This window comes from Homalodisca vitripennis, chromosome 6 (genome assembly GCF_021130785.1).
Source record: "Homalodisca vitripennis isolate AUS2020 chromosome 6, UT_GWSS_2.1, whole genome shotgun sequence".
In the NCBI taxonomy this organism is placed as follows: Eukaryota; Metazoa; Arthropoda; class Insecta; order Hemiptera; family Cicadellidae; genus Homalodisca; species Homalodisca vitripennis.
The window spans coordinates 102,580,123-102,597,096 of record NC_060212.1 but is presented as its reverse complement, the minus strand read 5'-3'; the positions used below and the strand labels follow the sequence as shown (position 1 = coordinate 102,597,096).

The following is a 16,974-nucleotide window of genomic DNA, read 5'->3' as shown; positions in this document are numbered from 1 at the left end:
ACTTTGTAATTTATTGTATGTTGTCATTATTTAAATGCATTAAACTATTCAGTAAGTAATAAATTTGATCAATTTTTGGTCCTTTTCCTATAATATCGCAGTGCTCCATCTCACTAATTTGTGGACATTTATAATCTTATCCGATGGTACAAAAAATAAAACTTTATTAATTAACTCAAATTTAAATTATTTACTTTTTCTTTGTACAGTTGTTACAAATATGTTTTGAGCTGAATTAATATTAGATTATTTCAAAACTTCCCTAATTTTTTAAAGTTTATTGAAAAGATAATAATGTGCATTTCTGTTTTTTATTTAAAAAATGAATTTAGCTTCTCGTCAAATTTGTATTTTTTAAAGATTTTATATAGGTCTTGCCACATTCTTCGAACCTAGTAAGGAATTCTTTCATGGATGCGAAATATTTTTTTAAACTTCTTTAAGGCTCAGATTGGATTTATTGAGGATCCAAAATATCCCAACTAGATTGCGCATTTTGTTAGAGATAAGTCGATAAAAATTATCTATTTGATAATGTATAAAAGATACATGAATTTATTAAATCAATAATTGTCCTTTTATCATTAAAAGATGCTTTTGTAAAAAAGGTTTGAAACGTAAAATCTAAACTGGTCACAGTGCAATTATCGGAATATTCTGTTTTCAGTGCTATATAACTCAAGCTTTATAAAAATTAATGATTTTAATTCCGAATTAGTCTTTTATTGTTGGAGAATCGTGTACAACATGGAAATAAAAGAAAACCGCATGCTTTCTGGCATCTCGCCGGTTACTATTCTATCTCCATTTCTAATTTTACTTTGACCATTTCTTACGTGTGATTTCTTATCTTCCTTCAGAGATTTAAATGTTTTCTAGTTCGTCCTCAATTTATACTATAGCTTTGATTTCCAAAGTGTCTGTGATCGTTCTTCACGAGTCTGTTAGGGTAGGTTAGGTTACGTCAAGTCCGTGCGTGACTAATGGTGTGGGTCGTGCGTTGCAGATGGCGCGTTGGCGAGTTACGAGTGCCCCCTGTGTGACGCAGTGTTGCCAGATCTCTTGACGATCCGAGCACACATCGATGACCATTATCCACGCGATTCCCCCGTTTGTCCCGTTCCCGAATGTGGCAGGCTGTTTGCGCACCCAAATTCAGTCCGGAACCACATGCGCACCAAGCATGCCATCACATGGGTTAAAATGAAGAGCCTTAAATGGACTTACATGTGAAAAACCACCGAATCCAAACTTGTGATAATTTCTGTTAATAGTCATTAGTTTTCCATTTACCAGTGAGTTTTTTTTATTTTACCAAAAAGTGAAGATTCCCTTTATTTATTATTGATCTCCCTAGATTTTTATTTGATTTTTTGTTGTAGGCTTAAGACTTTACTAATAAATCTGTGATTGTTTACCAATTATGTGTTCATTTTTACTAAACGTACCTTTTGTATATTGCTATCAATCAATAGAATTATATTTCCAGAACTCTAGTTTTCTTCACAATTAACTCAATTTTCAATGACATTTTATAGCTATTAATAAAAAAGATATGCATACCATGATAGGGATTTAAGCATTTTATATTAGGTTAATTGTGTAAGAGTTGGTGTAATTTTGAAGCAAACATTATGATACAAAAGTAAACAGTTTTGTAGTTTTATTAATATATTATGTGGGTGTTCATGTAACATTATCATTGCTAAATATCATTTCTATAAACAAAACCTTTACCAAAAAATATGAATCCAACACCGCCATCTTAGTCAGCCTTACTGTATGGCATTAGTATTGGTATACTCCAGTGCTGCGTGTAACAGCGAAAAACAATATTACTAACGGTTTTATAATATTTTAGGAAAAACAAAAAATGCACTTGTAAACATATCTTCAGCACATAGCATCATGTTTGTACTATGTACCACAGACGTGGGTATTGAGTCAATCAATATATCACTCGATAATTGTGAATTAATATTACAAATAAAACTGTCTCATTCACCATATTATTACAATTTACACTATAAACAGAACAATTCTTCTAAACATGGCAAACACAAAACTCACAGTCACGTAAATAACAATCAAAACTGAGTTTGACATAGGTTAACGTATAATGTGTACTGTCATGAAGTGTGATTGACAATATACTAGTCAGCTAAGCTACCAATTGGTGCACTTACGCGTTCCCTACACATGACTTGGATACTAAGAGACACATATATGCATCGTCAGCAATATATGCGTTAATGTAGTGTAAAGAGTGTATTTATTAGATCTAACTCAGTAAGGAGTAATATCCTGCTCTATAATACTTGTGCACATCCTAGTCAGCTAATCAGAACCTCCTGAAACTCTCATTGGAAACAGCAAATAACTATAATAAATGTGAGGTCTAGTTTTTGGACATCAACGTAATGACAGGATTCTTAATAGTTGAAATAAATATGTATCGCTTCAATAACTTCAATTTACTATTAAATAGTAAAATATTGTGTCATAAACTAATTTGATGACACAATAAGTAATAATGCAATGAACATAAGTATATATGTGTATGTATGTATGGACAATGTATGTATGCGATGCATGCTCAATACTGGTAAAATATGCTGTGCATGATTCCACCCTGACATCACCTAGCCTTATTAAGTGCTTTTGTGATGTTATATTTTGTATTCCTAGAAATGTAATACCTATATAAACACTTTATATTTTGTTTGTCTGAGCAGAATGAATCAAATGGGCCGATCCAAAACGTTCTTGTACATGTGTGAATTATGGGAGGTGACTCATTTTAAAGATATAAATTAATAAGCATATAAAGGTGTTTTAGTTTTTTGTCATGTGTATACTTTTATAATATTTAAAGGATAAATTGTATAAAAGTTTAGGATTTTTTCTTAACAACCATCTCAAGTATAAAAAAACAGAGAAGTGTTTGGATGCGTTTTAGTATTTTTTAAATGAAACATCCGTGTAATTCTAAAACTAAAAATAAGGTTGTTAAAGTGTATGAGGTTTAAATTATTCTTATGAGGCTACAATCAAGATGATGTCAGTACACTAGGTTTTTAAAGAAAGATTTCCTGAGAGACTTAAAAGTGAACATTAGTGCAAAATGGTACATTTAACTTCTTTACATGTAATAATAACTAACTAAATATTAAGTAACATCTGTTTTCAAGAAATACCACAAGTGATATAGGCAATAAGCTACTAGCACAAATAATGTTTGAAAGCCTAACTACTAACAATACAGGAAAAATATACATTCCTTTTTCTGATCTAGATGAAGAAATTCCATTTTCCATACTTGCAACTACTATTGAAAATACTTATTTTCTGTACAGTACGATGAAAGAATGTAATAATGCATTGAAGTTTTACTTTTATGTATTAAAACCGTTAAAAAATAAATAATGCATCTCAGAATTGTGTTATAAGAATGGATTTAATATTTCAAAATAGGTTCAATGTAATGTTGACAGTCAAAATAAAGCACATTACTATTGGTCAATTGTATCAGCTAACCCCTATTGTGATAAATTGTTAATGTACTGTTAGTCGTTCCTATGGCATTTTGAAATGTCTTATTTTAAAAATTTATTATTTAAGTGCATATTCCCTGTGCATTTTTTATGTTCATACAATAATGAATTAAAAAATATATTACACTGGTAATTCAAATTCCTCATTATATTTATTCTTAATTTACTTATTTTTTGCTGGTCATATTTCTTACACCTTTCCATAGATCTCCATTCTTCATTCTTTAACCGCCAAGTATGTGCAGAAAGACATTGATAAATCATTTTCTTATGTTAAAATAGTTGATAAATCTCTTATATTGCATTTATAAGAGATTTATCAACTATTTTAACATAAGAAAATGATTTATCAATGTCTTTCTGCAACCTTCAAAGTTGAGCATCTGTGTGTTAGGTCCACTTTTGTATTTTAAGTTGAATAAACAAAGTAAACTGTTTCTAGTACAGAAAACGTTTAAAAAGTTTCCTGACATATAATCATTCAGTTTTAATAAATGTACAGTTAAATTATTACAGAACTTGAAGTAGTTATTGTGAATGAAAATTAAAACCTTTTACTGTGCATATAATTATGATAACAAAGGGGTAAGTTACAGAAATGCAGAATAATACTATGTGTATGTAACTAGACTGGAGATTTTACTCACTAATACTTGATTAAATGATATATTTACAAAATCAGACTATTAAACCAAAATATTTAAGAATTTAACCATTCAAAACACCGTTTGTAAAAGATTAACTGAATTATTTCTTATAAATGTGTCTACCCATATTAAATTCCTCTCTCAACTGTTTCAGCGCGACGAGGGCTGGATATGATGCGTGTCCGTGCTACCGACCCAAGGCCGTGTCCCAAGTGTGGCAAGATATACCGAAGCGCGCACACACTGCGCACCCACCTCGAGGACAAACACACAGTGTGTCCAGGCTATCGCTGTGTGCTCTGCGGTACTGTTGCTAAGAGCCGCAACTCACTACACTCCCACATGAGCCGGCAACACAGAGGCATCAGTACCAAGGACCTACCGGTGCTGCCCATGCCCTCACCCTTCGACCCTGAACTGGCTTCTAGGCTACTCGCTAAGGCTGGAGTTAAGGTAAGTGCTCACTATACAATGTAAGCTTTACTGTCAGAGTTTTTGTTATCAAGCCTTCTTATGTTTGTCATTCATAAATATGTCAAGCAAAACAAAACACAAAAATACTTTCTACTACAAAATGAAGAATTGAGATCAATTTACACTGTCTTCTAAGGCTATAATTTCTTAAACCGGTGAATGGCAGTATAACTGCTGAAAATACTAACCCAATAGATATTTGAGAACTTATTACAGAAAATCTTGTCATACAACTAAATAAAATGTACTTGTACATTTAGATTTTTAAGGAAGTTTATTCTTGTAAGATTCAGAAATTATAATTGTTGAATTTGATTATATTATTCCCCCTTCCACAATTATTACTGAATAAACTGTTGTGTAAAAAGTTGATTTTGGTTTTTAATTTTGTGGTTAAATTTGGTATTCATTTAATTTATAAATAATTTTAATTAATTTTTCTCCATTATTTTTTCACGTTTTGTAAACCCTTTGCAAGCTTGTTTTAAAACTGATAAAAATATTTGTACTTAATTGACAGACAATAAAATGAATAAATAGATCCTTTTGAACCAACATATGTAAGATCCATCTCATTTTCATCAGTAATCCCAGTCAACACAATACAGCAAAAAATCACGTTACCGTTTACTCTAGCAGCTTGCTACAAAGATAACATTGTGGGTTAAGGTAAACAAGTTTCTAGCTTTGAAACCAACCAATCCAACAAGGTAACTTCATCACAAGTTGGAAATAATGAATTCATGACATACTCGGTTTACTGATTTGTTTATTCTGTGTTTTTCTTGTTACCAATGAGATGAATGTAATCGGAGTCACTTTTTGACAGGTAGAAATTATAGTGAAAGTTTCAAACAAAATTAACAAAGTTTCTAGCTGACCTCGTTGTACAGTTATATTGTACATACAGAGAAATTGGATTTCGTTATCTATGACTAGTGCTCAGCCAAAGATTGCTAATGATTTTTATCTAATTTTCGACCATTTGTAATTTCGTAAAGGGTTAGAAATGGCTTACCTAGATTTTATTAAAAAATAATTTTACAGGTGTCAGCGGCGGAACTACGTGCCAGGTCATCACCAACAGGACCACCCCGTCGCTCAGATACTCGGCTGGACCTCAAGTCCTCAGGGAGCTCGGTCTGTGGTGGTGATGATCCTGAGGACCTCACTGTTCACAACCATACAGGGTACCCCGGCACTCCACTCTCCGCTCGGTACGGTAGCGTCGAGATGAGGCCACTGTCACCCCCGCGGGCCCCACTACCCATGGGACCCATCAAGGATCCACGGGGCCCTTCTACAGGGTCGGCAATCCTAGACACTTACCTGCAGTTCATTGCCGAAAACTCTCAACTCCAGCTGTCGGCAGAACAGGCAGCCAAGATGGCAGCGAGAATGTCCGAGGAGCAGCGCCGACTCGGGCTGGAAGGCTTGGGCAATCTGGGAAACCTGGGAAATTTGGCCAATCACCACCGGGGCATGATGGATAGACCCGAGGACTCGTCAGGAGGAGAAGAAGATGAGTACAGTGAGGAAGAGGAGCCCGAACCACCAGCCATCAAAGCAGAGTGACTCCACTGTTCATTCTAATCCATTTAATTAGTGGATGGTTAGATGAAGAGGATAATCTTTGAATTTTCAGTGAACAGTCAGGAATTGTTCATTTTGCATAGAACATTAGCATGATTTTTTTCTCGTCCTAACTATTTATTGATTTTTAACAATATTTAAACTCAAACTGAGCCATGACATAGTTAATGGTTTATTTATTTTATATTTTGGAAATCATTGACAAATATTTTTATACATTGATTATGTTGCATCATAATTTAATTCAATTTTTTTTTATTTTAAATTTTGACAAAAACTGTCCTATATTTTTATAAATAGTTTTTATAATTAAATTTACTTGAGAAAACTGATGGTTATTGTATCTTTTATTGTATATTAGGCGCTACTGTTTTTAATGTACATTTGTGTTGTGGTACACTTCTGTGTTTTATTTTGTTGTTGTTGAGCAAAATGAACATGATACTGTGAAATTAATTAAGATTTTAGGAAGCAGTTTTGATGCTTCCACGGCGATCTCAGTTGGACCTGGTGAAAGACTAGTTGTCGTGTCAGAATTGTCTGTTTATATTTTGTCCAATGCCATATCGACTACCTCACCCCATTGTCTACCTCATTCCCCAACTGTACAAGCAGTATTTTATAGAGAATGTTTTCCTTTATACAATATATTTATGAGAGTATTATTTACAATAGTATATCGACATAGTTTTAATGAAACAGACATATTCTATGACATGCCTCCTGTTTTTTACTTGATACATAATGTTTACAAATAGCTATTAAGACTGACAAAACAAATGTAGAGTTCTCAGCATTTAATAGCATTTCTTTCACCTGTTGTAGTTTTTTACAATGTTTTTTATTTTATTTTATGTTGTTACAGATATTCCGTTGTTTTATGTCAGGGATAAGTTTACAATTTTATGAATAGATTTAAGTTATCTCTAGTTTTTATATGTGCGTTAACGCGTTTTATTGTAGTGCAATAAATCTGTAAATTTGTTATGGTTAATGTACTTACACCTATTTTTACTGTGTTTTAGTGCTGAAAGTTGTTATATTTTATATCAGAATCAATATGTCAATTGAGTTTTCAAAAAATCCTGTAGAAATTGTTTTCTTTGAGTTTGTTAGGGAATGTTTTTTAACTCAGAAACTTAAACCATAAACTGTACTGAAATTTCAGTATATGGGTGAAATGTTCATTTTTAACCTCTGGAAAACATTTAATTCACCTTGATTATTTATTACCTTGTAGTACAGAATTTTTTTTCACATTTTTTAAACATTTTTCACTACATGTTATACCAATTGCTGTTTTCTTCAGACATGGCAAGAAACTGAACAAAGTTCAGCCTTTATGTCAAGGAGACAACCTTATAGGTTACCTTTTTTAAAGCTAAGAGCTCATTTTACAGCTACTTGCATAATATGTGTAGATTATTATTATCACATCTTATTCACATTTCTCTGCATTGAAACAGTTAAAATATTGACAAGGAAGTGTACGAATATTTGGTCTAACCTCATATTTGGAACATTATCCATTTTCCATGACAGATTTAGAAATTTCTATGGTTTTCGATTGTATTAAGAAATAGTTTAAAAGATTTTTAGGTTGTAAACATTTCCCTGACTTACTAATGAAAATAGCATGGAAAACATTTGTATTTTTGTTATACATGTTGGTACAATTATTGCACTACAATAAGACGAGACGTTTGCGCAACAAGACATGACAACTGGCTGATCTCAGCTGTATCAGATTCCATATACTACCTCTTGACAGCTACCTCAGCTCTACTATAGTACAAGCTCTCACTTCTGCTACCTCCGTACCAGTACTTAACATGTACATATTGTTATTGGTTCGCCTCACATATAGTTTATTAATACGTTTATTGTTTCATATTTTTATAGTTTACACCTATTGTTTACATCACATGCTCGCTTGGGTTCTGCTCTGCTGTAATCAGTCTTCTTGCTGTTCTATAACGATTTGATGTGACGTTGAGACTAAAGATCCATGACGTTTTTAAGAAATTTCTCCACAACAATCAAGAATAAGTACCTGATCACGTCGTTCACGTGTATGACGAATATTTGTACAAGATGTATCTAAAATTGTTTGAATTCTCTCGTACCCACGAGCAGTCCACAAAGTTGAATCAGGGTATGTCTATAAGGTTTCCAAATGTTATATTTATATGTAGTTGTTGATACGAACGTCAAGCATTTATTTACAGCAATATACAATATACAGATGATATTATTACGCTCTCTTTATCAGATCTGCAGAGTACAATGTAGTATAGTGCGACCACCATAGTACAAACTCACCCTTGGGCCTTGTACCTTCCTTATGCTTCCATGTCACTTGCTTGTAGTCTTGATACAGGTATTAGGTTTAGTCATTGTCCTTCTATGTAACCTTGAGTACAAAATGGAATCTTGCACACAGCTACATTCGTGTCAATACCGTTCCCAGTTTAATCATGTATTTTTTAAAGTGTAAAAGTTAGAGAACTTTTAATCCGTCCACATTTCATATTTATTTTGAACATACCTTCAATGTAGAATCTCATAATGTGCTGTAGAATCTCAAAGTTAAACTAATTCTATTATTGTTTCTTATTTAGGATAAAAAGTTTGTTAATGAATAAACATAAGTAATGTATGTCTTCAATTTTTTTTAAACACCTTAATTTTCACCTTTATTTAAATAAGAACTTAAAAACAAAGCAGTAACTATATTTTAAGGATGATTGTTACAAATGTATCTAATTGAATTGAAAATAATACCTTATAACAAATAATTAGTTAGAAAATGGTTGTTATACAATTTTATGTTTGTTCATTGAAGAAAACGTAATGCCCCTAAAGCAATATTTGATTCAGTCGTGGCGTAATATGAAGAAGACTGATCGTAGCCTTATTACATTGTGACGTATATTACGCCAGGACTAGCATCACAGTGTGTTCACGAGTGTAGCTGTGCGCTATTCTCATGCTCCGATACCTCATAGTCGTAACGTAGTTTAGACCAGCCAAGTAAAGGGAGTGCTCAATCTCTTGAAATCTCAGGTATTGTACGTTAACAGTACTTCACTCAGTCTATATTTTGCGGGTTATGTTTAATTTCAGTGCGGGTCCATAGGTTTTATTGTGTTCTTTTTCTAACAGTTGTTTATTGTGTATATTTTACGGTTGGGAAGGCCGGTTATTTGTTGTGTTTGGTTTTAGTTGTAAATTGTTGCCATAATTTCACATGTATGTTTAAACGTAGTACTTTTATAATATATAGCATCACATTATTGTCTATTTAATTATTCAGTTCTATAAGTATCACCCTAATGAAGTAAATTTGTTTCCGAATATCAGTCACTGAAAAAAATACTCAGAAACATATATTTTTATATTTTCTTTTTATTATTCCTCTAATAAAACATTTATTGTGGTTTTATTTTATTTAAGAATTTTATAGAAGGATTTTTCCACAGACACACATTGGAAACAATATTATTAACATTGGTTTGGGCTATATTTTTACGTCAATAATACAAAAATTACATTAAGGTACCCTTGTATAATAGTAAAATAATTTAAATTTTTAAACCGTTTTTAATTGATCTGTACAGTTAACGTTTTTGTCGTTTGTCTACAAAAATTAAATATAACGTTGAAATAAAATAATATGTACAGAAACAATGTTGGTGCACTAGATGTTACAAAATACAGTATAATTTTTATAGCAATATAACACAAAAGTAGTAACAGTAGGTTCAGATTAAGTTGCAAGTAATGGTGGATATATAGTAAGGAAATAAATGTTGCAAGTAAGGCTAGTAAAGTAAGTAACCGGTGTAGATAGTAAAGTAAAGCCAATAGTCGGTGCTGCTTACTAAGTGACAGATAACTGTCGATGTATATATAACATGGTGCTTCGCTCTTAAGTGTGCTAGTGTAGCCTTGTCTTTTAGTTTTAGATAGGTTTTGGTTAGTCGTAAGAGCAACAGTACACTCGGTTCCCATGTTCTTGTCTATATACTGAATTTTAGAGGACACTTTTGTAATTCAAAATGTTTTGTTAGAGAAAAATATTTTTGAAATTTTTGTTGGATATACTTAGTGTTAGATGTGTGTTAGAAATGTTGTTCAGACGTCCACATATATTAAACGTTGTTAGTTTTTTAAGCGACCCTGGAATGGCCATTGTGAAAAGCGTTTCTCTAATGTTAGTGCATGCTTTTACTAATGCTCCTTAGTTTTTAGTGATGTTAATTTGTCGCTTTTGTAATTATTATTTCATCGTCGGTTAGGGATAATAATAATGCCGAGCTTATTTAAAATCAAATAGGAACTTAGATTCGTGTATCAGTGCCATAAGAATAAATGTTTCGATGACGATTCGTTTCGTTCTTCCTCAATCGGATGTAATTTGTTTTCCAGAAATGCTTACCGGCGTGTTTTGTGTTATGTAAAAATGTGGTTCCTAACTGTAGTTGTGGTCGTCAGATGTGTTCGCATGTGCGCTCGTCGTCTGGCGACCGGTGCCTTGTCGTCGATTGAGCACGTGTCAAGTAGTTAAGAAACGTTAACGTTTCTGTTCACAGTTCCTATTGCTCCGTAGCGTGCTGTCGCGGTGTTAGGGCGTCGGCGCTGTCAGTTAATGTTGTTAGTTCGTAAGGTAATAATCATTATTATGATGCAAAATTTGAACATGTTGATTAATGTTTACATTATTGTTTTTATTTACGTTTGATAGTGTATCGTTTATTGAATGTTTTAATTATACTATTACTAATTATTGTAATGTTAACTTAAGTGTATTATTTTCTCAGAAAAATCAAACTCAGTTGAACTTGCCAGTCCGGTAGTATTTGTTAATTTCAGTGGTACCATGTTTGTTGTCGACAGCCCAGAAATGATTGTCTGTCTGTCTGTTCATATATTTATAGATATAGCAACAGCTGATTGTATTGTAGGTGCCCTATAAATAGGCCGTCCACAGTACAGAAATAATATCTCTCCAATCCTAGTGAAATTGTTTTGTACTTAAATTAGTTACTTCCCTGATTGATCCATGTTATGTGTTAAGATAGTGATGCTGTTTGCTCCATTCTTGTTATGATTTGTTAATTATTTTAATTGTTACTGCGGAAAAATGTATTTGAGAATATGTAGTTTATTAAAGAGTTTAAAAAGAGTGTAACAAGTGATTTCAGTAATTTTGTGTTAAAAAGGAGTATTTTACATTTTTTACCAATCTAAATAGGCAAAGTTTTCAAATCTGTATGATGTTAAAAGAATGCACTCAAAATGAAAATGTCATATTAATCCTTATTTTAGTATAATAAAATCCTGAGAGTGCACAATTTAAATAACTCACACTGCACTTTGGGTGATTTAAGTAATTATTGCGTAAGACTGGCAACATTTGTCATCCTATGAACGTTTTACTACTCTATCAATATTGTATTTTAAATACAAACCGTACATAAATCATCTGTCAGTGATGATTGTGTAATAGTGTCAATGGAGCAAGCAACTCTGAAACAATGGTCTGAAGAAGTTATTGTCATAATATTTAGTGTCGTTTTAGCATAACAGCATATGTATCATGTGACTTTTGTAGAGATATTATTTGTACATATTACTAACAGAAATAAATACCAATATAACCTATTTCTTGTTTTATTGATGATTTCAACTGATGTCTATTGTAATTAATAATGTTTTGAAATTAGTTGGATTATTTACATGGTGTACACAAACTTTAACCCTCCATCTGCCCACATAGTAACTTCTGTAGTGGCAAGACCATTTTAAGGGATGTTTTAACAGTTATAAACTGTCAATTATTTTTGTAAAGGTACAGTTAATATATGTATTTTTCCCATAATATGCAGAAGTTGAATATTAAAATTTTAAAAAATATTAGCACTCATAAAATAATACGTAGCAAAACTAGTGGGTTCCTGAGCAATTTTAGTGCAAAAGCACAAATGTAGGAGTTCCCTGGTTGTGTACCAAAAATATTTAAAAAAATCAAAATAGCCCAAGGATGCAGGATTTATCATCCAGTACGAATATATGAACTGTACATATACAACATAGCCTTGTGCAGTGTGGTGGTTTGCGTGTCCAAACCAGCAGATGTTGGCTGTGGTAAATGAACAAAACCTTGTTCAATTAAATCAATGTTAAAAATTCAATATTTTAACCAGTGCTTTAAAAAATTTCATACCGGATAACATTAAGAGCTCCATAAACAGGCCCATGCAGAATTGCTTGGACCGTAATTCTAAAATTACTCAATCAAGAGCAGTCCACATTTACCTATCTTGTATAAAAATTTGGTCTTTCGAAAACAAGTTTCTGTGTTGTTTTCAAAGTTTCAGTTTGGTTGAATGCCAAAAACCGGTACTTTTTCATTGTTATCAAAATAAAATTGAAAGTTATTGTTTTAAAATTATTTGCTTTATGTGTCTAAATGCATAAATAAGCTAAATTTTAAATGTAACTCCAGATAATGAAGATCTATTAGTTATTTTGTGGTATATATACTTTTTCATCCATAGTAGACATGATTGGCAACAAGGACAAGTGGTCCTTGGTACATAGTAGACATGTGAGAGATATTTTTGTTGATTCAAGCCAAAACTTTTAAATTGGCTATAATATATCTATAATCAGACCTGTTCCAGCATTTGGAGCTGTGATCTTGATGGCCCTGTTAAGAATGGCTAGGTCAACTAGCATCTAGAAAACTGCAATAACTGAAGATGTCTTTCCCAAGTACTTCCCAGACACTGCCTTGAAATTTTATATTTATATATAAAGCTCAAATACCTCACTCGTCACGTAACCTCATAAATCACAAAACGGATTGCAATGAAATTTGGAACATGCCTTCCTCAGGGTAAGTACTCACTAAGAAAGGGTTTTAGTTACTCACGGAAAACACAATTTATGCGTTGCAAATTCTTTGAAACAACATTACAGATCATAATGTCACTTAGTACATAGTTTCTTATTTGTTGTTAGATGCACGATAAAAATTATTTTCTAAGCAGTTTGTCCTGTATTGGTAATTCACAGTTGTATAACTGTAAAAACTAACAATCACTAAACATTTGATAGTGTTCTAAATAGTCCAGAGCCTTTAAAAGTCCTAAAAAAGGTGCCAGCGTACATTGGATTGATACATGCGATTGTCAACTGAATATAACTTTTAGTGCAAAAATACTCTGTAGCTTACTTAGGTCTACTGTGAAAAAATCGTCATGTAAAGTTTATTTTGTTGCCTAAAAATATTTTATATTAGGATCCCACACAATGTGAAATAAGCCTTTCAATTTTAATTACACTCAAAGTATATAAATTGGTGTTTAACCATCATATACTTTCTGTACAACTAATATACTGTCAGTGCAGTAACGGTAAGTAAAGATAATGGTTTGCCCTGTATTGATTACCATGTCATCTGAGAGCCCATCTTTATCTTGACCCCTCCCCACCTTACCCTGTTTCAATAGTGTGTAGATACAATGTAGCTCAGTACGTTCATGGTCCTGACCAGTACAGAGATGTTCTGATCTCTGATTGTCCAGTCCTCCTCAGTGCTCACTGCTTATTGCCTTATCGCTTAGCATTCTGCCTTCTAATTGAAGAACAATATATTTCTCTTTCACCGCCTTCTTTAAGTTTTTCTATTTTATTCAGACCTTTCAAACCATCACATTATTTGACGCTACCTTCATATTAAACAAGTTTGTTTGCAATATCTCTTCCGTTTCAGTCTACGCAAATGTGTTTAATTTTCTGGAAATCCTGATCACTATTTTATACAACTTTTTTTGTCTGCTAAGCTTTTTTTAAATCTACTTCTTATAATTCCTTTTTAGATGCATTTTAAGTTGTGTATAACTTTTCTCCTCTATAATATTTGATCCATGGTACAGCTTTATTGGCGTTTTGAGTGCACACAAACATTGTGCACCGTGTCTCCCACAACTAGTGCAGGCTTAAGCCGTACACTTTGACCACAAATAATGTTCCTTATAGTGATAAACAAAAATACTTTACTGAAATGTCAAAAACTTACATCTATAGTAATTTCTGTGAACTCATAGTGGCTGCAGAGGTGTTCCCTTACAAGTTTAAGCTGTTTTGTGACGGGAAGCTAATAGCCTGCTTTGGAGAGGAAATTTAGGGGGTTAAAAGACTTAGGTTTTCTGGTGATGACAAGGAAGTCCACTTCGATGTACTTATTCCTTGCAAGTAACCCACTACCTTGCTTCACCAGTAGCTTCATCCCCAACTACTCTTCTTGCAGCTTTCCGGTCACAAGATAATTATTCTGAGCCTGGTCCTTCTCAGATCGGCTCTTCTCAACCAGGCCTATTCCAAGTTGTTTTTTCCCAAATCTGAACAAGTTGAACCTAGCATTGCTGAATTTAATCCCTAGAATCCCTTGGAACCTGGAATATACCTTTGTCTCAATTCAGATGGAAATCAGCTGCCAAATATAGTCAAATTTTCAGCGATTATGTAAGTACTCATCTACCTTTGAAAATGTTTTGAAACAAGAAGTTCAGATTTGACTACAAAGACTCTCTTTGAAGCAGACGACAAGAACTATGCTTGATGAAATTTTGCTGGACTCACCAGCGTTGGAAGGCCAGCTCCAGAAATTCTTCATGAAAGTAACAAGTGTATCAAGAACTTCAAAGCTGCTGTTGAGTCTGTTCCCAAAGATCTACAATATTTCAAGGTAGTTATCAGTGATGACAAAAAGCCTTTGAATGTTCACAGGGTATGTTACAATACTCCTACCACTATCGAAGTTGCTGTCTTGATTGTTGGCTAGGTGTTTGAAAAGCGAGACAAAGTTCTCCACAGCAGAGACAACAAAGTGATGAAAAACATGTCCTGCTGTCGAGAAGAGACCCAAACACCAATACACCACTTAACAAAAACTGTTTGCAGCTGATTTCTACAGTTATATGTTGATGGAATGAGAAGGCAAAGGAATCTTATTTACTTTTGTTTTGTAATATCAACCAACCGTTTCTATTTTTGCGTCCATATCAACCAAAGGTTTTTGTTGAAAAATAGAAACGGAAAGATTAAACTTGATTCAAAACAATAAAACAAGTTGAGAAGTGATGAGTATACTCACTTGAAGGATGTCATGAGAACAGCTGATGATCAGGTATTACAGTGCTGATGGTAGTGCTGCCATCAAGCGTCACTGGAGGACCTCGCTACATGCATGAGCATACTCAGGATGCCAAAACTAATGTCTACCATTTTGTCCACCCAGATCTGTTTATAACTTTTACATGCAACACAAATTGGTAAGAAATGCATGAATTGTTAAGGAAAGTCAGAAAGCTCAGCACAAACATGACTTAGATCGGGGTCTCTGCTTAAGGGTGAAGCAGATGATAAAGCTCCTTGCCAAAACGTCTATATTTGGGTCATGTAGATGTTACATGTTTTGCATGGAATGGCAAAAAAGAGGCCTTCTTCATGTACACATTCTCCTTTGGCTGAAGAAAAGATGAAACCAGACACGATCGACAAAGTTATTTGTGCAGAGATACATGACCCAGAGCTAGACCCTGCCATCCATGAGATTTTCAAGTCAAGGTTCATGTGGTGCTCACCCTGTATGATTAACGGATTCTACAGCAAGAAACTGAGAGAAACACAACTGGGGATGACGAGTAGGAGCGGCGTTAGGGTAGGGTGACCGCCCAGGGGCGCCAGTAGCCTTTTTACGTATGTAATTGAATTGCAGTTAGGGGGCGCCGAAGAAATCTCGCCCAGGGCACTAGTAGTGCTAAAACCGGCACTGATGAGGGGTAATGCTCTAAGTAAGGAAGAGTACTGAGGGGGTCTACTAAATAATCAAAAGTTAATCTTTTTTTAATATTGATTTTTTATTCAACAGCATTAGACCAACATTGTTGGATAATAAAGATTTTCAAATGCAAAACGAACATATAAAATTAATAAACATCTCTATAACAAATACTCTTAAAAAATAAGAGAATAACAAAATTTACACAGTAAACAATACTGTAAAATAGTACTAGCACCTATAAGATAAATATCACAATGGTTACAGTGTCAGTCTTCTACTAACTTCTTGGTCTCCTGGGGCTCCTTCAACATGGTTTGTTGTAATTCCTGAAAACAAAATTTTAATTTTTTAAAATAAATAACACTATTTAATTAGGTGAGAATTCAATTTTAAACGCAATTACTTTAAAATGAGGTTGACAATTTTAAATTCTAACCTAAGAATGAAAGGGTCTCTAGAAAAATGGACAGTTATAAATTATGGATATTCAAGCAAGAACTGTGGATAGTCATGCAAGGACTGTGAGCAAACATGAATTGTGGATATTCATGCAAGAACTGTGGATAATCATGCTAGAATAGTGGAATAGTAGAATAGTGAGCAGCCATGTTAGAATAGTGGGCAGTCGTGCTAGAACAATGGACAGTTGCGTGGATATTCACGCAAGAACTATGGGTAATCATGAATTGTGGATATTCATGCAAGAACTGTGGATAGTCACCCTAGGACAGTGGCCGGTTATGCTCGAATGGTAGTTGAAGTGACCATGTGTATCTAAACTGTTACCAGCTTCAGAAAAATAAAAGATTAGTTGAATATGAATTTTTTTTTTTTATTTAATATCTTTATT

At 33.3% G+C, this 16,974-nt stretch overlaps 2 protein-coding genes across 7 annotated transcripts in view; one reads left to right on the top strand and one right to left on the bottom strand.

The window, feature by feature from the left end:
- The window catches only part of LOC124364666 (protein abrupt-like), a 40,683-nt gene extending 28,748 nt beyond the window's left edge, over positions 1 to 11,935 (top strand). For all 3 annotated transcript variants that reach the window (XM_046820314.1, XM_046820312.1, XM_046820313.1), the window contains exons 7-8: positions 4,356 to 4,654; positions 5,723 to 11,935. In XM_046820314.1, coding sequence (XP_046676270.1) covers positions 4,356 to 4,654; positions 5,723 to 6,250 — 827 coding nt within the window. In that variant the 3' untranslated portion in view covers positions 6,251 to 11,935. The remainder of the gene's footprint in view (positions 1 to 4,355; positions 4,655 to 5,722) is intronic.
- A 4,244-nt stretch (positions 11,936 to 16,179) lies between these two features.
- The window catches only part of LOC124364665 (putative sodium-dependent multivitamin transporter), a 67,257-nt gene continuing 66,462 nt past the window's right edge, over positions 16,180 to 16,974 (bottom strand). For all 4 annotated transcript variants that reach the window (XM_046820307.1, XM_046820311.1, XM_046820310.1 and 1 more), the window contains one exon: positions 16,180 to 16,450. In XM_046820307.1, the coding sequence (XP_046676263.1) occupies positions 16,391 to 16,450 (60 nt within the window). In that variant the 3' untranslated portion in view covers positions 16,180 to 16,390. The remainder of the gene's footprint in view (positions 16,451 to 16,974) is intronic.